This window comes from Manacus candei, unplaced genomic scaffold (genome assembly GCF_025592945.1).
Source record: "Manacus candei isolate 608988 ecotype Guabito, Panama unplaced genomic scaffold, ASM2559294v1 h1tg000055l, whole genome shotgun sequence".
NCBI lineage: Eukaryota > Metazoa > Chordata > Aves > Passeriformes > Pipridae > Manacus > Manacus candei.
The window spans coordinates 376,436-399,648 of record NW_026138103.1 but is presented as its reverse complement, the minus strand read 5'-3'; the positions used below and the strand labels follow the sequence as shown (position 1 = coordinate 399,648).

Below are 23,213 nucleotides of genomic sequence, written 5' to 3'. Positions count from 1 at the left end.
TTCTGGAGAATGAGAATTGATTTCTTCCTCGAGGCCAACCCCTCCAATTGGATTTGAGTGCAGCTGAAAGGTTCCCTCAGCATTTTGCCCGGTGCCTCCCTGCCCTGAAGGTTTGTGGCCATCAGGCTGGAGCTGAGGGGGTTGGGCAGGTGCCTGAGGAGGGGGTAGAACAAGGGCTGTGTCCAACTGTGCCAGGAGGGCTGTGCTGGGCAAGGATGAGGAGGCTGCAGAAAACAGTGGCACTGGGGAGGGGAGAGGAGCAGCTGGAGAGACCTTGTGCCTGCCCACGCTGGGCAGGAGCTGCCCCAGGATGGCAGCTCTGAAGCACTCACAGGATGTCCCTGGGAACAGGAGGGGAAGACTGGATCTGAAAATGGAACCTGGAAAGCAGAGAGCAGCAGTGTCATGGTGACACTGCAGGAGAGTTCCAACCCTGGAGCAAGGTCCCAGAAGAAGTGACTCAGTCCATGCAGTGGCCTCAGAAGATCCCACAGCATCCTGGAGATGCTGGAAGGGAGCCCAGCTCTGCTTCACAGGTTCCCAGGGCCTGTTCCTGCCTGTGCTCCAAGGGCTTCCACCCCCCAGGACTGTGCTCAGAGAGCACTCAGGCCTTACAGTGAGAAAGGGGCTCAGGAGGACAGTGTGGAAGTGGCAAGAGAGCAGCTCTGGACAGACCAAGCTCTGCTGCTCCCTGGCAGTGCTGCTGGGCTGGGATTATTGTCCCCCTCCCGTTTGCAAATGCACCCTGTCCTGCAGTGTGCTGTCCTTTGGGAACAGCTAAGAAGAAGGGTCTTGGACAAAGAAGGCACTGCAGGGTCCTTTACTTTGTTTAAATAGTCAGAGAGCACAATTCAGCATTTATATATCTCTGGATCCAATTCAATGGGTAGACACTAAATTAGAAGGTAGATGCAAAATAATATTTCATTGCACAGAAAACTATTGCAAGAAGAACCAGATGACCTCCATGAATGACCTGAGCAGGAAGGCTGGGCAATGAAGGAGTCCCCTTCTGAATGTTATGCCCCAGAAAACAGGCACTTTATTGCTCCTGAAAAGCATCCAGTCATCATTTTTCTCAGGTGTTCTTGAGCTCCTGATTCCTGAGGCTGTAGATGAGGGGGTTCAGTGCTGGAGGAATCACTGAGTAGAGAACTGATAGTACCAGATCCAGGGATGAGGAGGAAGTTGAGGGGGGCTTCAGGTAGGCAAATGTGCCAGTGCTGATAAGAATAGAGACCACGGCCAGGTGAGGGAGGCAGGTGGAAAAGGCTTTGTGCCGTCCCTGCTGAGAGGGGATCCTCAGCACAGCTCTGAAGATCTGCACAGAGGAGAAACAATGAAAACAAAACAACCAAATGATAAAGAGATGGAAAACAAGAGATGCCCAATTTCCCTGATGTAGGAACGTGAACAGGAGAGCTTGAGGATCTGTGGGATTTCACAGCGGAACTGGCCCAGGGCATTGCCCTGGCACAGGGGCAGGGAAAATGTATTGGCTGTGTGCAGCAAAGAATAGAAAAAGCCAGTGGCCCAGGCAGCTGCTGCCATGTGGGCACAAGCTCTGCTGCCCAGGAGGGTCCCATAGTGCAGGGGTTTGCAGATGGGAACATAGCGGTCGTAGCACGATGGTGAGGAGGGAAAACTCTGCTGACATGAAAAAGGCAAAGAGAAACAGCTGTGCAGCACATCTCATGCAGGAAATGGTTGTGGTGTTCTGGAGGGAATTGTGCATGGCTTTGGGGACAGTGGTGCAGGTGCAGCCCAGGTCTGTGAGGGAGAGGTGGAGCAGGAAGAAGCCCATGGGGTGTGCAGGTGGTGGTCGCAGCTACAGCACTGAGGATGAGGCCGTTGGCCAGGAGGGCAGCCAGGGAGATGGCCAGGAAGAGCCAGAAGTGCAGGAGCTGCAGCTCCCGCCTGACTGCCAATGCCAGGTGGAGGAACTGCGTGAGGGAGCTGCTCTTGGGCATTTGCTGCTTCCCAGCACAGGGACACTGCTCAGAAACATGAAATGACAGGGAGAAGTTAAGACAGCCCCCTCTCAGCAAAGCCAGTGCAGGGACAAGGAGGCCATGAGGCCCCAGGGCTGCAAGGGGCACTCCCCTCCTCCTGGCATCAGGGGCACAGACAGCAGCCATGGCCAAAGGCCTGCAGAAGGTGGCTCTGTCAGGGCCTTTCAGCTTCTCCCCATCCCTGTCTCCTCTCCAGCCCAGGCTGTCCTACGGTGTCCATGCCCTGCCCCTTTCCCTGCAGGCTGTCGTCATCCCCCCGGCTGCCCCACCTGGCTGGCACCTTCCTGCACTGACATCTCTGCGTCCTCCCTGGCTCTTCCTGCACACACAAAGCCTTGGGCTCATCCACACTCCTCCTGGGGGATGTGTTGCAGCGTTTCCCATGGAGTGAAATTCCTTTTTCCTCAAGTCCACTCGGGACCTCCCCAGCTACACTTGGCACTAATTCTTTCTTTCTCATGCTCTTTTCTGCTCTGACAAAAGGATCCACCGTCTCTAAATCCTCCCTTCAAGCCCTCTCAGGGCTGTCCTGTACTGTCCTCAGTCTCCACACCATCGAGGCCACAGCTCCTTAGCCCCTCTCTAGTGGTCAGGTGCTTGAGACCTTTCCAGCCCATCTCGGGAGATCTCTGGGCACTCACAGATGTTTTTGCAGATGAAAACGTCGAGCTCATAGTGTGAGGAAATCACAGCTACCAGGGCAGCCATCCTAAATTCCCATTGCTACAGTCAGTTACCATGGCAAACATCATACATTCCCCTTTCTAAGGTCAGTTACCACAGCAACCATCATAATTCACACTGGTACATTCGGTTACCATGGAAACCATTATTCAGTTGCGTTGCTCCTTTCAGTTACCATGGCAACCAGCATACATTCCCATTCCCAAGGTCAGTTACCATGGCAACCATTACACATTTTCATTGCTACGGTCAGTTCCCTTGGCAACCATCATTCATTCTTATTGCTACACTATGTTACCATGGCAACCATAATTCATTCTTATTGCTACGGTCAGTTACCATGGCAACCATCACACATTCTCGTTGCTATGGTCAGTTACCATGGCAACCATCACACATTCCCATTGTTACGGTCAGTTACCATGGCAACCATCACACATTCTCATTGCTACGGTCAGTTACCATGGGGAAAAGCATACATTACCATTGCTACAGTTGGTTACCATGGCAACCATCAGACATTGCCATTGCTATGGTCGGTTACCATGGCAACCATTACACATTCGCATTGTTGTGGTCGTTACCATGGTAACTACCAGACATTGGCATCACTATGGTCAGTTACCATGGCAACCAGAATACATTTCCATTGCTACGGTCAGTTGCCACGGTAACCATCGTACATTCCTGTTTCTATGGTCAGATACCACGGCAACCATCATACTTCGCACTGGTACAGCCGGTTACCATGGCAACCACCATACATTTCCATTGCTATTGTCGGTTACCATGGAAACCATCATACATTCTTATTGCTATGGTTGGTTACCATGACAACCATAATACATTCCCAATGCTATTGTCAGTTACCATTGCAACCAGCATACAGTCACGTTGCTATGGTCGGTTACCATGGCAACCATCATACATTCCTGTTGCTACGGTCAGTCACCATGGCAAACATCATACAGTTGTGTTGCAACGGTCGGTTACCATGGCAACAAGCATACTTCCCACTGGTACAGTCGGTTACTATGGCAGCCACCTTACATTCCGGTTTCTACGGTCAGTTACTACGGCAACCAGCATACGTTCAAATTGCTACGGTTAGCTACCATGGCAACCATCCCACTGCTATGGTCGGTTACCATGGCAATCATCTACCTCCCACTGGTGCAGTCGGTTACCATGTCAAGCACCATACATTCCCGTTTCTACAGTCAGTTACCATGACAACCATCATACATTCCCATTTCTACAGTCAGTTACCATGACAACCATCATACATTCCCATTTCTACAGTCAGTTACCATGGCAACCATCATACATTACCATTACTATGGGAGGTTACCATGGCAACCATCATACATTACCATTGCAATGGTCAGTTCCCATAGCAACCATCATACATTCCTATCGCTACAGTCGGTTACTATGGAAACTGTCATACATTCTGATTGCTCTGGTCAGTTACCATGGCAACCATCACCATACACTCCCATTGCTACATTGCTTACTATGGCAACCATCATACATTCCCATTGCTATGGTCTGTTACCATGGCAACAATCATACAGTCACGGTGCTACAGTCACTTACCGTGGCAACCATCATACATTCCCGTTTCAATGGTCAGTTACCATGGCAACCATCGTACAGTCCCATTGCTGTGGTCAGTTACCATGGCAACCATCGGACATTCCCATCACTACAGTCAGTTACTATGGGAACCTCTTGGTTCCCCTTGGACAGAAGCAGATGCAGATGAGCCTCCCTGTTGTCCACCAGCCTGGCAGCTGTGCTCTAAAGGCCTGTGGCCCAAGGGCTGTCTTCACCAAGACCCTGCACAAACCTCTGGGGCTCTTTCCATCCTCTCGTGCTGCCTTTCCAGTGAATTCCAGGGTTATCAAAGCCAACTGGAATGGGCTCTTTGTCTCACTCCACAATGTCACCCAAACCACTCTCTCCTCTCACCCTCACCCACAAAAGTTCACCCAGTTTGTTCATCCCCTAGAGCAGCTCCACAGGTCCCAGAAGCTCCTTCCCGCTGAGGACACCTCTCTCCTGCTCTTTCTCTCCTGGGTCTCCTTGGCCCCTCTTTGGCTGTTCAATCCAGGCAAAGCCCTGTCCTGCCAGGCTGCCCAGCCCAGCCCTGTGTCTCTCTGGCCCTGGGGACAGCAGGGTTTGCTCTCCTTGGGGCACCTCAGTCCCTCTACCATTGCTATCTGCCCCCACCCCAGCAGGCTCTGGAGCAAAGCACGGTTGAGGTCCAGCCCAGCTCTGCTCTGACAGAAAGAATCTGCAGTCAGGGACAGGAAGAGGACAAAGTCTTGTTTAACCAGCCTGAAGAAGAATGGACTGATATGGTTTGAAGCTGGCTCCCTGCCAAGTCTCCACACCTTACCACAAGAAGTCTCCCCCCCCAAACCTCAGGGAGAAGAGGGAGGGAAAAAAAACTACGAAAGCCCGAAACGAGAGAGAGAGAGAGACAGCTAAAGTGATATATATAAATATATTTACCCTTTTGTTACAGTTATATACAGTTGAAATATATACAATTTCACAAGGGAAAGGGAAGGGGGAAGGGAAAAGGAACAAAACCAAAATAAAATATATATATATATCCTGATTAGTGACCCAATATCTAACAACTAAAAGAGTTAGCAAAGAAATAGCTCACTACTCTCCTTGGGACAACCGAGAGTTGCTCTGGACCGATCTCCAGCAGCCTCTGTCTCCCAAGGTCGGCAAGGCCTAACCAGGCCTCGCTCCCCAACACGGCAGACTCAACAGCAGGGAACCTGCACCTCCAAGCCACCAGAAGAAAAAAGAGCAAAGGCCTCTCCTCCTTTCTTCTTATAGTCCAGCTTATGTAAAAATCGTAGGGAATACTGGGTAAATCTGGACCCTTCCTTGGTTACAAACTGGTCACCAAGGAAGGCCTAGGCCAAACTACCACATGGGCTCAACGACCTCCTGTATTCCTGGGCACTTGAATGACCCTGTGGATCAGCTCTGGTAGCAGGGAGGGGGCTGCAGGTTTCCCTTAGGGAAGAGGAGATCAAGAGTTGACTCTGTGTCAGAGAGAGCCAGTTTCAGGTGGCTCCAAAATGGACCAGCCAGTGCCCAAAGCTGAGACAATAAACAATTCCAGAGGCACCTCTGTGATAACCCTCTGGAGAAAGGATAAAATCCAGGGTGCTGGAACCCAGAGAGGAGTGAGAGAAATGTGGGAGAAACAACCCTGCAGGCACCAAGGGCAGTGGAGAAGGAGGAGGAGGGAGAGAGAGCCTTGGTGGGCACCTGGTAGCCAAAAGCCAACCCCCCAGCCCTGAGAGCCACAGCTGAGCCCAGCACAAAAGCTCCTTTAGGCCTGGAGGTTCTTTGCAGCAGCTTTATAGCAGAGCTGCCAGATGGGCCATCAAAGGGGATGCTCAGCTGGGTCTGAAACCTGGGTGATCCTTGTCAGCTTTGGCTCCAGCAGAATGATGGAAGAGTTTTGGTAGGAAGGGACCTTTCACGTTCATCTATTTCAACTCCCCTGTAATGAGCAAGGACATCTTCAACGAGATCAGGTTGCTTAGAGCCCCGTCCAACCTGACCTTGAATGTTTCCACTGACGAGGCATCACCTCTCTGGGCAACCTATGCCAGTGTTTTACCACTCTCAGTGTAAAAAATTCTTGTTTATGTCTAATTCAAATCTGCCCTCTTTTACTTTAAAACCATAACCTCTTGTCTTATCACAGATATGTCTAGGCCCTAAAAAAAGTTTGTCCTAATCTTTCTTAGAAGCCCCTGTGGTGGTGCATCCTCCCCCAATTGTCCTCCAACCTGGTCGATGATCTCAGGAGCTCCTGACAAGCCTTGACCAAACCAGCTGAGCAATGAAGAGCCCCTGAACTGCACCAGGGGTGTGGGAAAGTGTCCCTGGACTGGACCAGGTGCTTCTGGATGATAAAGGTGAGAACAATCAGGAGTGGAACAGCTGGGGAACACAGGATAATCAGTCATCCCATGAAAGCCTTGGAACATTCCCTGCCTGAATCGCAGCTCAAATGGAACAGTTTGGATACAATTCCCATATAGTTTGGAAACTCCAGTCATTCCTGACACCAGGATGGAAATTCAGCAGATCACTAAAGCCAGTCCCCTTGTGAGCCCACACCCAGCAGGGCTGAGGGAGACCCTGGCAGCTCCCCAGCACCTCCCTCTCAGTGGGACACCTCCGGTAGCCTCTCCCAGCTCGGGAACCCTCCAGGTTGCAACACTCCAAAGAGCGGCGCTGATGCCCAGGACAATTCTGATCCCCCTCTACAAACACTCCTCCAGCTGGGACCCTTGTCTGTTGGCAAACACAAAGGGATTTGGGGGAGTGTTTCCCTGACAACAAAGAGAATTTAGGAGAGGGGCCTTTGCACACCCAGCTCTTGATGTGTCCACACAGCTCTGCCTGGCTGTGGTGGTGAATTGACTGTGGGGTGAATGTTGTTATTCTGAATCTATAATTCAATCACTGTTAAAATTGTAGCAAATGCTATTGAACCACTTGATAACTGTTCAATTGGTCAATTATTAAGTGCTACTAATGTCTTTTGCCCCCTTGTCTTTGGATCCAAATCCTTCATGCCCTGACCCTCTTGCATCATTCTCTTTCATCAAAAAATATATTCTTTTCGTGACGTCCACTTTAAAATCTTCCTCCTTAGCTACACTACAAAACAACTCCCATTAGCTGTAGAAGTCTTGATGACTTGAAGACAATTAAAGGAAGGGAAATAATTTGTTTTTCAGTGTTTTAATGAGTCCCACGGTGTGTTTGGAGCTGCATCAGCTGTCAGTCCAAGATGGGCCATGTCAGAACTGGTGAGGTTGGGGGGTGAGGAGAAAGGTTGATCATCCAGGGTCAGTGTGGATCTCCTGAGGAGACACTCAGCATCAAGATCACTTGGAGAACAGCTCTGTCACCTCTTCTCTGAACTAAAAAATATCCATAATTGAATTAAAACAAAAAAAGTACAAACTTTGAAGACTTGTTTTGAAATTGCCTTGAAGACAATTAAAGGAAGACAAAGAGATCCTGAGGGATTTCTGCATTTTAATGAGCCCCAGGGTGTGTTTGCAGCCCAGCCCATGATCCTGAGGTAGTGAGAGAAGATTGAAGCAGCTGCTGAAGAAGTCACAAGCCAAACTGCAAGTGCCTTGAAGCATTGCTGGGCCCCACTGAGGGCAGGCACTGCCAAAGCCTCCCCAGGGACTCCTTGGAGCAGCTCCTTGGAGGCCAGGAGTGCAGGCTGACAAAGGCTCTGGGCAGGCCCCTGCAATGCTGAGCAAAGCCTGCCTTGGTTTTGTGGAGCACAAAGGCCAAGGCCTGAGCCCCAGGCCCTGGCCCAGCAGATCCTGTCCCTCCCGGCTGGCTCAGGGTTGTTTGGGGGGCACTGGGATGGGAGGGGGAGGAACAACAAAGGCCCAAAACTGGGCAACCCCTGCCAGGCTCCTGAGGGAGGGGCGAGGCAGAAACCAAGGACAGAACCTGCCAGGAAAGTTGCTTGTGTGGCCTGAGTGGCAGAGGCAGCTGCCAGAGGCAAGGGGACAAAGGCCTGGGTGCCTTTGGGCCTTGCAGCCCTGCCAGAGCCCTTGGCCATCTCTCCTGCAGGCTGTCCTGCCCTGGCCCTGCTGCTGCTCTGGCCTTGCAGGCTGCACACACCCCTCCTGCTTTCCCACCCCCTCCCAGCAGCATTTCTAGACCCTCCCTGATGTCTCTGCACCAGCTCTGGCTGTTACCATGTGCACTTGGCCTTCTGAACTTGGATCCTGAGCCCCTGTGCCACAGGACATCCCTCCCAGAGCCCCGGCCCTTCACCTGGGGGTCACTGCAGAGCTGAGCAGATCCAGGTCACCTCCCATTCCTCTGCCAACCCCCTGGGCCTGCTCTGGGCCCTGCAGGTCCTTGCCCTGCTGCCAAGGGCTGGGGGGGTGCTGAATGGTCAGGGCTTGGGGTTTAGAGCTCAGGGTGGGGATTAGGCAGAACTTTGGGAGGTTTGTTGTTCTGCTGGCAGTGTCTGGTTCATGATTAGGGGAAGAGGGTTTTAGGCTGGTTCAGGATTAAACCTTGGCTTTTCACACCAACAATGCAGGTTTGGGATTGGGGTGGGCATTAGAGTATAAATAAGGGTTTGGAGTTTTGGGTTTGGGCTTTGCCTTCGAGTGTCAGTTGAGGTTGGGATTAGAGCAGTGGATTCCTCTCAGTGAGAGAATCAGCTGTTTTAGGTAGTGTTGGGACTTGAGGTTACAAAGACGGTAAAGGTCCATCAGGAATGTTTGCACACTCAGGGTTTCAGCACCCTCAGCATTCCCTGAACCTGTTTTTACCTCATCAAAATCTTCCCTCTCTGTTGGACAAGCCCCTCTTTCCTTCCCAAAATATCCAATCCTTTTTGTCCCCGTTCCTCCTAATCCTCCCCAAACTTTCATCTGGGTGGGCTCAGCTTTGTGATGACACTGTGCAACCTCATGGAATCAAGGGGCCATTGTGGCACTGCAGGGCCTCATGGAAACCAAGGAACAAAGGGACACTGTGAAATCTTGTAGAACCAGGGGAACATTTAACATCTGGGGCCTTGTGGAAGAAAAGGAACCCTGAAACCTTTTGGAACCTCATGGAACCAGGGAGCCACTGTGTCACTGCGGTGCCTCATGGAAACAAAGGAACCCTGGGACACAGTGGAACCTCATAAAATCAAGGGGCCACTGTGACACTACAGGGCCCTTTTGGAGCCAAATGGACCTTGGGACAGTGGGGAACCCGATGGAATCACGGGGCCATTGTGACACTGGGAAAAGTCGTGGAAAAAAGGAACCAAGGGACACTGTGCAACTTCATGGAATCAAGGGGTCATTGTGACACTGAGGACATCTCATGGACTCAAGGGACCACTGTGACACTACAGGGCATTCTGGAACCAAAGGAATCCGGGGACACTGTGCAGCCTCATGGAACTGGGGTGCCATTGTGTCACTGCAGAACCTTATGGAATCAAGAGGCCATTTTGACACTGCAGGTTCTCATGGAAACAAAGGAACCCTGGGACACTCTGCAAATCAAGGAGGCATTGTGACACTGAAGGCCCTATGGACCTGAGGACAGGGTGGAAACTCATGGAATCCAGGGGCCGTTTTGGCACTACAGGGCCCTATGGAGCCAAAGGAACTTGTGGAGAAATTGGAACCTCAAGGAATCAAGAGTCATTATGACACTGCAGGGCCTCATGGAACCAAAGGAATGCAGGAATACTGTGGAATCTCATGGAACCAAGGGACCACTGTGACACGCGAGGCCTCTTTGGAACCAAAGGAACCCTGAGACATCTCAGACCCTCATGGAACCAAGGGGCCATAGTGACACTGAAGAGCCTCATGGAACCAAGGGGCCACTGTGCCTGCCCAGAACTCCATGGAATCAAGCAGAGCCGCTGCCTCCCCCCCACCGCCGCAGGGACCAACACACGCACCGGCTCTGCCCCGCTTGGACACCTCTGGAGTCAGCGTGTTCTTGGGCAGCACAACTGATCTCAGACCAGAGAGTTTCCCACATTTTGCTTTGTCCCCTCTTTTCCCCAGGGCCAGGGCAGCCTCTTTCCATGGTCCCTCTGCTCACACAGGGTGTCCTGCTCTTCTCCTGGCACATCCCATCTCCCCACAGAGCCTTTCTCCAGGGGAACACGTCTGTGCTGGCCTGAGCAGCCCTTCCTGCACCCCCTGCCCGTGCTCCCCACAACCCCCAAGCTGGGGGGGCTGCTCTGCAGAGCAGGGGGCTGTGGGGCCCAGGGCCATGGGGGACTGTTGGGCTGTGCTGCTGCAGCTGGGAGGCAGAGCCAGCTGATGGTGCTCCCTGCACTGACCACCTCCCACAGACGCTCCTGTGTGGCCATGGAGGGGGCTCAGAGGGGCCCTGCCTTGTTCCAGAGCTGGGACATGGCTTTGGGGGCTGCTCTTGATCGACCTGTGGAAGTTCACTGAGGGCAAGAGAAGTCACTTGCAAGAGTTTTCCCTGTACCTGCTGTGTCCCCTGGGCTTGCAGAGCTCTGTTTGCCACTTCACAGCAAGATTTAGTACTTGATCTCTGGGTGACTCCACCTTGGGCAGGATTCTGCTCCAGGACTGCATTCACTGCTGACTGGATGGGATGGGCTGTCCCTGCAGATCCTCTGTGCTCTCCTGCACTTCCTGAGTTCCTACAGACAAGTCCTCCCCTGCCATCAGAGCCCTCACAAGCTGCAGAGCCCCAGGCAGGTGACTTGGAGATCATTTGTCATCTCCATTGGCCATCAGCCACCAACATACAACATCTGACCCAGCCCTCAGTCCCTGCAGTCCCCTGACCTCCCTGCACTGTCTCCATGGGGAAACAAGCAAAGCAACAAGACTTTGGAGAGTCTATTCCTTGGACTTCTTCTCAATACCAGTGTTGGGAAAAGACCTTCAGGAAGTGCCTGGAGGGGAACCCCTTTGCTGCCTGAACTGCTGTTGTGGAGCCCAGCCCTGTCCCAGCAGTGCCCAGGGCCTGTCCCTGCCTGTGCTCACAGGCCTGACCCACAGCAGGACAGTGACTGAGCTGCCAGAGCACTCAGGCCGTGGCACGGACAGGAAAGGAGAGGGTGGGAGTGCAAAGAGAGCAGCTCTGAACAGCCCCAGTGCTGGTGCTCCCTGGCAGTGCTGGGACTCTTTTCCCCTCCACATCTGCAAACATGGAAATGCCCTCCAGCTTCAGGGGAGGTCTGGGAGGAAGGATCTGGAAAAAAGAATTTGTGTCCTTTCTTAGAGATTGTGATTCCTCATGTACAAACTAACACAGGGAGGATGTTTGACACATACCTTGTTGCACAGACTTTTATTTTGTTTAAATGCACACAAAGCATGATTTCTTAGTTCTGTATTTTGTGGGTAAAAAAAGAGGTAGAGAGTGAATTATATGGGATGAAGAACAAAATTTCAGTGTTAAGGACATGAACAGAGGGAAAAAACAGAAGGAAAGCCCCCCACCCCAAACACTATAAAAAGCTTTAGAAGGCAGGCTGGACCCAAAATGTGTTACACAGTGAGTGTTCTGCAGAAGAAATGATGCAGTTTATTGCTTCTCGAAATACAAATAGTTATAATTTTCCTCAGGGCATCCTTGAGCTCCTGGTTCCTGAGGCTGTAGATGAAGGGGTTCAGTGCTGGAGGCACCACCGAGTACAGAACTGACACCAGCAGGTCCAGGGATGGGGAGAAGAAGAAGGGGGGCTTCAGGTAGGCAAATGTGCCAGCACTGATAAACAGGGAGACCACGGCCAGGTGAGGGAGGCAGGTGGAAAAGGCTTTGTGCCGTCCCTGCTGAGAGGGGATCCTCAGCACAGCTCTGAAGATCTGCACAGAGGAGAAAACAATGAAAATGAAACAACCAAATGCTAAAGAGATGGAAAACAAGAGAAGCCTGAATTCTCTGATGTAAGAGTGTGAGCAGGAGAGCTGGAGGATGTGTGGGATTCCCCAAGATGGATGGGGAATGGGGACCCCCCTGTGTCCCCCCTGTGTCAACCCGCTCTGGGGGGGCTTTGGGAGGGCACCTGCCCCTCAATAAAGCACCCAGCTCACCCCAAAAGGTGCTGGGAACTTCCCCAAAACCTCCCCACAGCTCCCCAAGGACCCCCAAACACACTCAGAGCCCACCCAGGCCCCCCCCCAACCCCTTTTCTGGGGGACTTCTCTGGGCACTGGTGGTGCTGGGAGCCCCCCCGGCTGCGGGTGAGGAGCTCTCGGGTGAGCGGGGGGTGGGAAGGGGGAGATCGGTGGGAAAAGTGGGGTCAGAGGGGATAAAGGGGTGGTGGGACCCCAAACTGAGTGGGAGGGGAGTGGGACCCCCCAAAAGTGGAGGGGGAGGGGCACCGAGGTTTGGGGGGTGATGGGAAATGGGTGGGAGAGGTCAGAAGAGTGGGGAAAGGGAAGGGTGGGACCCCCAAACTGAGCATGAGGGGGCTGGGGAGTGGGGGGATGATGTGGAAGGGGTGGGAGAGTGGGGAAAAAGTAGGGGTTGAGACTTCAGAGTGATCCTGGTTGGGCTGGGGATTGAGGGGACCATGGGAAAGTGGAAGGAACAGGGAGAAGGGTGGAAAAGGGGAGGTGGTCTGGTGGGTCTGACAATCCCATGGGGGTCTTGGGGCACAGGGGGACTGGGAAAAGGGGGGTGGCCCCCCGAGCTCCCAACTTCCTGTGGGGTGCTGGGGGCTGCTGGATCCAATCTCAGCCTTGAATTATGCAAACAGTTTCAGTTTAGAGGAATTACAGATGGTGTGACTGAACCACTTTTGTCCCCCAGGTTTTAATGATGGCAAATCAGATCTACTGATAGAAATGAATTATTTTGGGTTACAAATGATCAGACCACAGATTTTTAGAAGAATTAGTTACTGCACAATAAAAACACTAAAACTACCAGGAGTACAGGATAAGATAGGACAGGGCTCTACACTAAAGCAGTTGTTGAAGTAATTCTACTACAGCTGGCACAAAAGCAAGAATTCTTAATTAGAGATGGATGGAACCATCAGGGGGTCCATTTGGGGTGGAAGGAGCGGCCAAAGCTCTTCCTGCAGGTGGGGCACTGGTAGGGCTTCACTTACTGGTGGGTCTCTTGGTGTCTCGTCAAGTTAGAGCTCTGGGTGAAGCTCTTCCCACACTCCCCACACTTGTAGGGTCTCTCCCCAGTGTGTGGATGCGCCGGTGGGTGACGAGGTGGGAGTTCTGTTTGAAGCCCTTCCCGCAGTCGGTGCAGCGGAAGGGCCTCTCATCCCTGTGAATCCGCTCATGCAGGAGGAGATTGGAGCTGGTGTGAAACCTCTTCCCACATTCTCCACACTGGTAGGGCCGTTCCCCGGTATGGATGAGCTGGTGTTTGCAGAGGTGGGAGCTCTGGCTGAAGCTTTTCCCACATTCCTCACACATGTTGGGTTGTTCCCCAGTGTGGAAGCGCTGGTGCTTGAGGAGGTCGGAGCTCTGCCTGAAGCTCTTTTCACACTCCAAGCACCTGAAGGGCTTCTCCCTGCTGGGAGGCTGCTCAGGGACCACCAGGTCAGAGCTCTGCCTCAAGCTCTGGCCGCCTTCCCCACACAGGCTGGGTCTTTCCTCCTCAGAGCACCCTGGGCTGGCTTTGGAGCCCCTCCTGCGGGGGGATCTCCGGCCCTTTTCCTCCCTGCTGCCTTCCTGCTCCGGGGAGCCCTTCAAAACGGCCTCTCCCACCAGGTTCTGCTGGGGGGATTTGTCCTCTGGGCTCTCCATCCTCAGCTCGGGGCCTGGGGCAGGAAGCAAGAAGGACAGGCAGGGGATTTGCCTCCGGCCCAGAGGGAAGGCCAAGGACATCCCCCCAACTCCGGCCCTGGCAGGACGGCGGCGGCAGCGGGGTTGTCCTGCAGCCGGGGCCATGCTCGGCTGACAGAGCCAGCACAACACCCGCCCAAAGGGACACTGACTTCCTCCTCACCTGCCTGGGGGGCCCAAGGCATCTTCCTCTTCCTCGCAGCCTTTTCCTCCATCCGCCCAAGCTTTGGGAAGGACAAATCCTGATGGGGGGGGAAACAAGAGCTGAGTGTGTTCGCCTGGGGGTTCTTTCAGCCCAAGTGCATTTCTAGAACTCACCGGGCATCATAAAAACCTCCAAAACACCAAGATTCAGCCCAGAAAAATTCAAGCCACCAGGATTCAGGTAAAAAACCCCCTCAGAAATAGCAAGAAGACCCCCGCCCCCATACCATAACTGTCATTGCTAACAATTCCAACACCAAAACAGCAAAACATAGTCCAAACCAAACGTTTTCCATTAAAGTCCTGGAGCACCTTTCTCAAGATAATCACCTGCAAGAGAAAATGCAGGGATGATCCACCTTGCACTCATTTTATGTTTCTTCTTAGAGGCATCCTTTGCTCTCCAGGTGAGTGCATTTAAGGGACCACTAAGTACCACTGGTACAGCTCCAGCTGTAGGCAATTCCACTAGTGCTGGTTGTCCAGAAAGGAGGGAGGGATGTTGGTTACCTTCAGATTTTGGTGCAGTTGGTATCCTGATACAATCCTTTTGGGATTGTATCACTGAAGGGACTGTGGACAGGGTGGTTTTCCAGGGTACCTTTTTATCTGGTCATGATTGGACCAACATTTTTAGTTTATCTGTGGATTGGCCATGCATAAGAGATCTTGGGATTCCCTTTGTAGACCCCTCATCCCCAGGGTATACCTTCTTTCTTTGTGTTCTCTAAGATTATTGCGTTCCCCTAGCCCAGGGGAGAAGAATGCTTGAGCTTTCGATTCCATTTTGTCCACAAAATAACAACAAAAGCTGGAGTGAATATTCTCTCGGGGTTGCCACGTGAAGTTACCCCACCAAAAATATTCACTCCTCACCCTAGAAAGTTACCACTTAAAACTGTGTTACCAAGTAAGAATTGAAAATTCAGGCCCCGCCCCCTTGGGGAGGGGCCCTGAGAAGGGTTGGGCAGGCTCCTCCCCTGGGAGGGGCCCACGGGGTTAGAGGCTCCTCCCCTGGGAGGGGCCCATGGGGTTAGAGGCTCCTCCCCTGGGAGGGGCCCATGGGGTTAGAGGCTCCTCCCCTGGGAGGGGCCCACGGGGTTAGAGGCTCCTCCCCAGGGGAGGGGCCCATGGGGTTAGAGGCTCCTCCCCTGGGAGGGGCCCATGGGGTTAGAAGCTCCTCCCCAGGGGAGGGGCCCAAAATTTTTAATCTTCACAACAAAAATTAAATGCAGCAAAATTAAACTTTTACACCCCTTGCCCCGAGGGATGACTCACGTCTACTGACACCGAAAACGACCCACACACACCTCTCCTAACTGGGGGAGGGGGGACAGCACACGCCTTGCTTAATTATTCTTGCTGTCAAAGTAACAACACAAACTACGAAAATAGCTGGTTGAGACCAACACTCTGCCTTCGAGGTATCCTGCTGACTACCCCAATTAGATGGTACAGACCCTTCTGAGGCTGTAACGAGGTTCTTTTAGGGGATTACTTTGAAGGCGAGATTAAGGCACAAAACTCCAATGTTAGGTCACAAACAGACAATTAACTTTCTTTGCAACAATAAGGAACGGTAAAAGCGAGGGTGGGGGAGAGGAAGAGGGAGAGATAAGGGGAAAAAAAGCATAAAAAGGAAAGTGCAAAACGATTACCAGCAACAGGGAGAGGACTGGGTGTTGTCAGCTTCTGGGCAGTCAGGGAAGGGTCCCTGGAGAGAAGCAGGTGGTGAACAGACTGGAGACGAGCAGGAGACGCAGGCAGGTGGGACAGGAGCAGGACGGAGGCAGGCGAGATGGAGCCAAGCAGGACGGAGCGAAGAGTGGGGCCAGCAGCCAGCACGGGACGCTGGGCGACTGGACTGGACCCCCCAACAATTCTGGACACTGCCTTAAACCCCCCCGGTGGGCTCTCACTGGCCAGTTTGGTTCCGGGCAGATCTTTCCACGGTGTCCATTGGTTAAGCAGCTGCTATCCAGGCAGGCTGGCTCTGCCCAGGCGGGAAAATGTAGAAACTTTCTGTTGGAGACTCTCCAGGAGGCCAGTAAGCAGCCCAAAATGTCCCCCTAAGTGGATGAAGGCAGCCCTGCTAAAGGCTAAAGTCGGTGTCTGCCCTTTTGTTCAGTTTTGTTGGGCTGACCCAGAACCAAAGGGAAGCAAAGACAAATTCCAGGGCTTTAGCTGGAGCAAGGTTGGGGTTTTCCCGAGAACAGCACTACACCAGACTGTTTTGTGTGTGTGTGAGACAGGCAGAACCACAAATGCCTGCACAGCCCAGAGCAGTCAGTGTGGGGCTGTGCTTGCTGCTGCAGAGACCCCCAGGGAACAAACCCAGGCAATACTTTGGGTTTATTCCTTGCTCTGTGTCACTGGAATAGGATGTTCCACAGGAGCTCTGTCCCCCTCTGTGGCACCGGGTGGCTCGAAGCTGAAGGGGGGGGGGTCAAGTGCAAGTTCCCTTCTGAAGTGTGTGTCCCTAAGGAGGGCACTTGCCCTATTATTGCTCATTATTTGTAATATCCTATAGATCTATCATACAACACCTAAGGATGGATTCTATAGAATATGTGCCATCGATATTTCAGTTGGGTCTGGCTGAGCTGCAGTTCAGTTCCTCACAGCAGCCCTCCCAGGGCTGGGCTTGGCATTGGCAGCTGGAAGGGTGTTGAGAACACCCCAGTGTTTTGGCCACTGCTGAGCACAGCACCAACACTGGGACATTCCTTCCTTAGCTGAGGGCAAGAGCCTGCCAGGGGACCCAAGTAGGCCAGCTGAGCCCAGCTGAGCCAAGGGACATTCCAGCCCCTGTGACATGATGGGCACAGAATCCCAGAGTGATGGAATCCCAGAAGAGTTTGGGTTGGAAGGGACCTTTCGAGGCCATCTGGTTCAACCCCCCTGCCATGGGCAGGGACATCTGCCACCAGAGCAGCTTGTTCCAGGAGTCACTCTGAGTGGGGGACACGGGCCAGTGCCCGCTGCCAGCAGCAGGAATCCGGGCAGGGTGAGGATCTCTCACTTGGCTTTGGGCTCTCCGACGGCCCAGGGGAATGCCATGAGGATGGGAAGCAAAGCCTGGAGCGCTTGGAGGTGCAAAGCCTTAACATCAGCTCCTCTGGCTCCCAAAGCTTCTCCCAAATCCCTTTGGCTGCAGCAGGAAGGGCAGCAGGAGGTTTCCTGCCTGCTGTGGGGGCAGCGCTGCAGGGGCCGCTCATGTCAGACCCCCCTCTCTGCTGGGGACAGCTTTGCTCTTGGGGACACCGCTCTGCCCCAGCCCAGGGACACCAGCACTGCCCAGGGCCGGCACCTTCCCAAGGGGGACCCCTCTGAGCACAGGTCCCCCCACCCCCAGGGACCTGTGCCTTTAGAAAAACATCTGTCAAATGTATTTACATTGTCCGGGCCTGTAAAACAACAACAATCTATGAAATGCATTTACAGAACAACAACAAAGCAACACCATAGAAACCATATATAGAATGTATTGACATGAGTAGAATCTTTAGAAAAGCAAAAATCAACAACACTCTATAAACCTTAGTTAGAGAACAACAACAAAAGAGCAGCACATCAAATGTATGCACAGGAGATTCATATCCCTGTCCGGTCTGTCTGCCAGTCCTGGAAGAAAAGCCAGGACGGAGCCCGGTTGGGGATGGGAGCTGGATCTCGCAGGATGCTGGGGGGGGTCTGTGGGGCTGGGAGGGATCTGTGAGGCTGAGGGGGGGGTGTCTGTGGAGCTTTTTTAGTTTACAGTTAGGTATTTATCTTTGTTTAAGAAATGGAGGCTTTTCCCTGGCATAATTGATACAGAAACAAACTCTATCCCAAGCAAATTCTCCAAAGACATTCCTAAGGTATTGTGCAGAAAAGGTGGAAAATAACCCTTGGAGTAATGTGAAGCTGGCCACTGGTGTGGGCTATTCCAAACACAACGCCTGGTACACAAGGTAGACAAAATAGAAAAGCAGACAAGGTCCAGCAAGAGCTGGTGAGCCCTGGACTACTTGCTGCCTAGGTGTGAAGAGCAATAAAAGCCTCCAGACAGGGGCAGTTGATTTCACATGAGCTGTCATTGACAGAAGGGGAAACTTTTTCAGTCAGAACAACAGGTCACCAGAAAGAAAGACTTGTTTTTTCTACAAAATGGAAGGAAAAGAAAGGAAAGAGTGAGGCTGCAGCTCTCCACAATCATCATGAGATAGACTAGAACTAAAACTGAGGCAAAGGACTTCAATAAGTGCAGCATTGTTCACACTTATGGCTGTGTCCTGGTTCCAGGGGCTGGGACCAGTTTATCACGCTGTGGGTATAACCCAAAGTGTGCATCCTTTTAAACCTGCCCAGTGTGTGACAGGAATTCCTGTCACAGGAACCACCCCAAGCAGTGCAGGAGGAGCCTCCTCCTGCAGCAGTTGCAGGGCAGCAGGGACCAACTTGAGCTGCCTTTGGTGCCCAGGAACTCCCCCCACACAGCCCCTCTCCTGCCCCAAGGGACCACCAGAACAGGGGGAGCCCAAAGGACTGGACTGGAGGAATTGAACAGACATTTTGGGGCCATTTGATGGACATTTTGCAGGGGTGGTGCACAGACTAAGGGAAGGAGACCTGTGTGTTCTAGCAAAGAATGGGAAGGTGGGGGGGGGGGGTGAAGTTGTATTGAGTCGTGTGGGGCCTGGGCATGATGGGACTGGTGTGGAATAAGGGCCAGGATGTGCTGCTTTGGGCCGGGGTGGAGTTAATTTCCTTTGCAGGGGCTGGTGTGGGGCTGTGGTTGGGCTTGTGCTGAGCACAGGCTTGAGAACACAGAGGTGGTTTGGTTAGTGCTGAGCCTCCCCAGAGCCAAGGCCTTTCCTGCCCCTGGCACAGACACACTGGGGAGGGGCTGGGGGTGTGGGGGAGGTTGGGAGGGGACACAGCTAGGACAGGTTTAGAGGGATGGAGATTGTTTTCCCAAGTCCCCATTCCATGGGATCGGGCCCTGCTCTCCTGGAGGTGCTGAACACCTGCCCAACTGTGGGAAGCAGGGAATGAATCCCCTGTTTTGTTTTGCTCCTGCGTGCAGCTTCTGCTTGTCCTTATTAAAGTGTCTTTCTCTCAACCAACGAGTTTTCCAGCTTTTCCCCTCCCAGTTCTCTCCAGGGTCCTGCTGGTGGGGGAGTGAGGAGTGGCTGGGAGGGGCTTGGGGGCTGCATGGGGTGAAACCACAACAGCCTTTGTTGGTGTCCAGGGTGGGGCTGGGAGTGTTGGAGATACCCACAGATGTGTCTGGGATGTGCTGCTGAAATTTGCAGCTGCTGGTGCTGTCTGGGGCTCCTTGGTGGCTGGAACTCGAGCTGAAGGGCCTGTGACCTGTGGGTGAGTCCAGGCTGGAGCAGAGACCCCCCTGCAGCCCGGGGAGGAGCCCACACTGGAGCAGATTTGCTGGCAGGACTTGTGACCCCGTGGGGGATCCACACTGGAACAGCCTGTTCCTGAGGGACTGACCCCATGGAAGGGACCCACACTGGAACAGCCTATTCCTGAGGGACTGATCCCATGGAAGGGACTGACACTGGAACAGCCCGTTCCTGAGGGACTGACCCCATGGAAGGGACCCACACTGGAACAGCCTGTTCCTGAAGCAGCAGCACAAACATGGGATGAACTGACCATAACCCCCACTCCCATCTCCCTGGGCCACCGGGATGGGGGGGGGAAAGGGAGGAAATCAGGGATGAAGTGAAGCCCGATGGTTTTGTAGGATTTGATTTCCTTCCCGTTCTCCAGCTCTGATTCGATTGGTCACAAATTCAATCATTTCCCCAGGTCATGTCTGTCGTGCCCGTGACAGCGGCAGGTGAGTGAGCTCTCCCTGCCCTTATCCCAACCTGCCAGCCTTTCCTTCTGTGTTCTGTGCCCTGCCCGGGTGAGGAAGGCAGTAAGGGCGCGGCTTTGGTGGTCCCGGGCCCCCAGGCAGGGCCAGCCCAGCCCAGGAATCCTTGCAAGAATTCCATGGGGCTCCCTCGGAACCGCCAGCGCACGGCGGGTCCGGCTGCGCGGGCAGGCGGCCCCAGAAATACCAACTGGGCCCAACAGGACAGGGCGAAGGGGCAGGGGGTGCTAGGGGGGGGGAAATCTCCTTCCTCCGAGGTGGCAGGGAGAGGAGGAGGGAGAACGTGGTGCCGAGTAAAGGGGAGAGGAGGAGGGATGAGGCTGGAGCTGTGGAAGGCGCCGGAGGCGGCGGGGGGGCAGCCGGGACTTGGCTTTCCACATCTGTGCGGGGAAAGGAAGCCAGTCCCTGGTTTCTGGGGCTGTCCCCCCTCCCAGTTTGTTGGGTTTAACCCCACACTGCAGCAAAGCCCCGCCCCAGGGCACAGCCGGTCCCGGGACACAGCCCCGGCGGGCGGGCGGGCGGAAGCCATGATGGCGGAAGGTGCGGCTGCGCTGTGGGGGATTGCGGGGCCTGCGGGAGAGCGGGGCTCTGGGGATCCCCTCGGGGGCTGCGGGGAGCGCGGCTGCGGGTGGAAAGGCTGGAGGGCTCAGGAGGGTTTAGCCAAGGGGTTCGGGGGTTCCCGAGGGTCAGAGCGCAGGCCTGGAACCAGCGAGCGGAGGGGGAGAACTTTGCTAACGCCCTGGCTGCACTGCGCAGGCGCGCCGGCGGAGTCCTCAAGAGGGAACATCAACTCCCATGAGGCTCTGCGCGACCCGCCATTACCCCTCCCGCCACAGCGCCCCCTGCCGGCCCGGCGGACCGACCCCAGGGAAAGGGGATCTTAATGCCCCCTCGAACCCCAGAGACCCCCAACACTCAGCACACAGAGACCTCACGGGGAAGGGGTCCCGGGGGTCCCCTAAAGCCCAGCAGTGGGGTTCAGGAGATCTCCCAGCCCTCAGGGAAGGGGTCCTGGGGGTGCCCCCCAAAGTGTGGGGGGGTGATGGACCACATCCGGGTAAGGGGATCCCAGTGCCCCCAGTATATCCCAGTGACCCTCAGTACGGCCCAGTAACCCCCTCAGTGACCAGCCAGTGTGTCCCAGTGACCTCCCACTGCCCCCCAGTATGGCCCAGGGATCCTGCAGTGAGCACCCAGTAACCCCCAGTATGGCCCAGTAACCTCCCAGGGTCCCCCCGTGTGTCCTGGTAATGAATGCCCCAGTAACCCCCCAGTCACTCCCAGTGCAGTGCCCCCTGGTTCCCCCCAGTGTGTCCCAGTATCCCCCAGTAATCACCCAGTGCCCTGCAAAGCCCCCCAACTGTCCCCAAGGTGTCCCCAGATGCCCTTGGCCTTTCTGTGAGTGTGGGGGGGAGAGGGGACGTTTTGGTGCTCAGAGGGTCCAGGGGGGGCTCCTGGGGTGAGATGGAGGGTTGGGGACATCAGGGATGGAGTTTGGGGACAGTGGGGAGGAGTTTGTGGACAGTGGAATTGGGGGTGTCAAGGGGGGAATTGGGGCCATGGGGAGGCCCTGGGGAAAATGGAGACACTGGGGGGGTCTTGGGGTGTTAAGGAGGGAACTGGGGACACAAAGAGGGTCTTGGGGACACCAGGGGGGTCTCAGGACTCACCTACTGGTGGTGCTGCCCATCCTCTCCCCCCCCAGGCCCATTTAACCCCCTCAAATGTCCCCCAACCCCCCTTTTCCATTTAATCCTCTCCCCCTACAGATCCATTTCACCCCCCAATGCCCTCAAGACCTTTTAACTCCCCCAAATGCACCCAAAGCTGCCCAAAACCCCCAAATTCCCATCCAACACCTCCAGATCCCCCCTCAAATCCCTTTCAACCCCCCCAAGAGGGATCACCCGGCACCCTGGGACAGGAACACAGTGGGCTGTACTGGGGGCACTGGGCTGTACTGGGAGGGCACTGGGGGGGCTCAGGTGTCCCACGACAACGTGGCCCAGCTCCAGGAGAGATCTGGGGAGCAGTGAGGAGCTACTGGTCTGTCCTGGTCTGTACTGGTTTGTTCCCCCAATCCCCAAAGCTCCTCCCCAGCTCCCCCAGGACCCTCCCACACCCCAAAGCCTCCCAGGCCCCCCCAGGCCCCTGACTTGGTCCTGCTGCCCCTTGAGCATCTGCAGCTGCTGCAGAAGCAGGCATTTCATCAGCAAATGTGCAGCTGACACCAAGCTGGGGGTGTGTTGATGTGCTGGAAGGCAGGAGGGCTCTGCAGAGGGACCTGGCCAAGCTGGATCCATGGGCTGATTGCAAGGGGATGAGGGTCAAGCAGGCCAAGGGCCGGGTCCTGCCCTTTGGCCACAAGAAGCCCCGGCAGCCCCCCAGGCTGGGGCCAGAGTGGCTGGAGAGCAGGCAGGCAGGAAGGGAGCTGGGAGTGGGGATGGACAGGAAGCTGAAGAGGAGGCAGAGTGTGGCTAGGTGGCCAAGAGGGCCAATGGATGGTGGCCTGGCTGAGGAAGAGTGTGGCAGCAGGAGCAGGGAAGGGATTGTTGGCCTGGAGTGAGCGCTGGTGAGGCCACCCCTGGAGTGCTGTGTCCAGCTCTGGGCCCCTGAGTTGAGGAAGGCCCTGGAGGGGCTGGAGCAGGAGCAGAGAAGAGCAGCGAGGCTGGGGAAGGGAGTGGAGCACAAGTGGTGTGAGGAGAGGCTGAGGGAGCTGGGGGTGTTGAGGCTGGAGAAGAGGAGGCTCAGGGGAGACCTCCTGACTCTCTGCAAGTCCCTGCCAGGAGGGTGTAGCCAGGTGGGGGTGGGGCTGTTCTGCCAGGAAGCAGCAGTAGGACAAGAGGGCTGGGTCTGGAGCTGTGCCAGGGGAGGTTTAGGTTGGATATTGGGAAGGAATTTTTTCTGGAGAGAGTAATCAGGCCTTGGAATAGGCTGGGCAGGGAGGGGGTGGAGTCCCTGTCCCTGGAGGTGTTGAAGGTGAGAGTGGATGTGGCATCAGTGCCATGGTCTGGGAAGCACAGCGGGGTTGGATCAAGGGTTGGACTTGATGGTCTCAGAGGTCTTTTCCAACCCGGCTGA

At 54.4% G+C, this 23,213-nt stretch overlaps 1 protein-coding gene across 2 annotated transcripts; it reads right to left on the bottom strand.

Annotated features, from left to right (window-relative positions):
• Positions 1-1,193: 1,193 nt before the first annotated feature.
• LOC127477589 (zinc finger protein with KRAB and SCAN domains 1-like) lies at positions 1,194-16,827 on the bottom strand. Of its 2 annotated transcripts, none has more exons than XM_051802096.1 (5): positions 15,913-16,827; positions 14,542-14,584; positions 14,214-14,292; positions 13,357-14,025; positions 1,194-1,321 (listed from the first exon to the last, which is right to left on the bottom strand). In XM_051802096.1, exons 2-4 carry the CDS (start codon positions 14,548-14,550, stop codon positions 13,379-13,381), a joined length of 735 nt encoding a protein of 244 aa, XP_051658056.1. In that variant the 5' UTR covers positions 14,551-14,584; positions 15,913-16,827; the 3' UTR covers positions 1,194-1,321; positions 13,357-13,378. The 2 variants fall into 2 exon arrangements, with proteins under 2 accessions (XP_051658056.1, XP_051658055.1); XM_051802095.1 differs by lacking the exon at positions 1,194-1,321 and adding an exon at positions 11,578-12,103.
• Positions 16,828-23,213: the final 6,386 nt, after the last annotated feature.

Coding starts and splice junctions, on each gene's coding strand:
- LOC127477589 (XM_051802096.1), bottom strand. Junction 14,026..14,213: donor GCCTTGGGCCCCCCAGGCAG/GTGAGGAGGAAG, acceptor TTCCTGCCCCAG/GCCCCGAGCTGAGGATGGAG.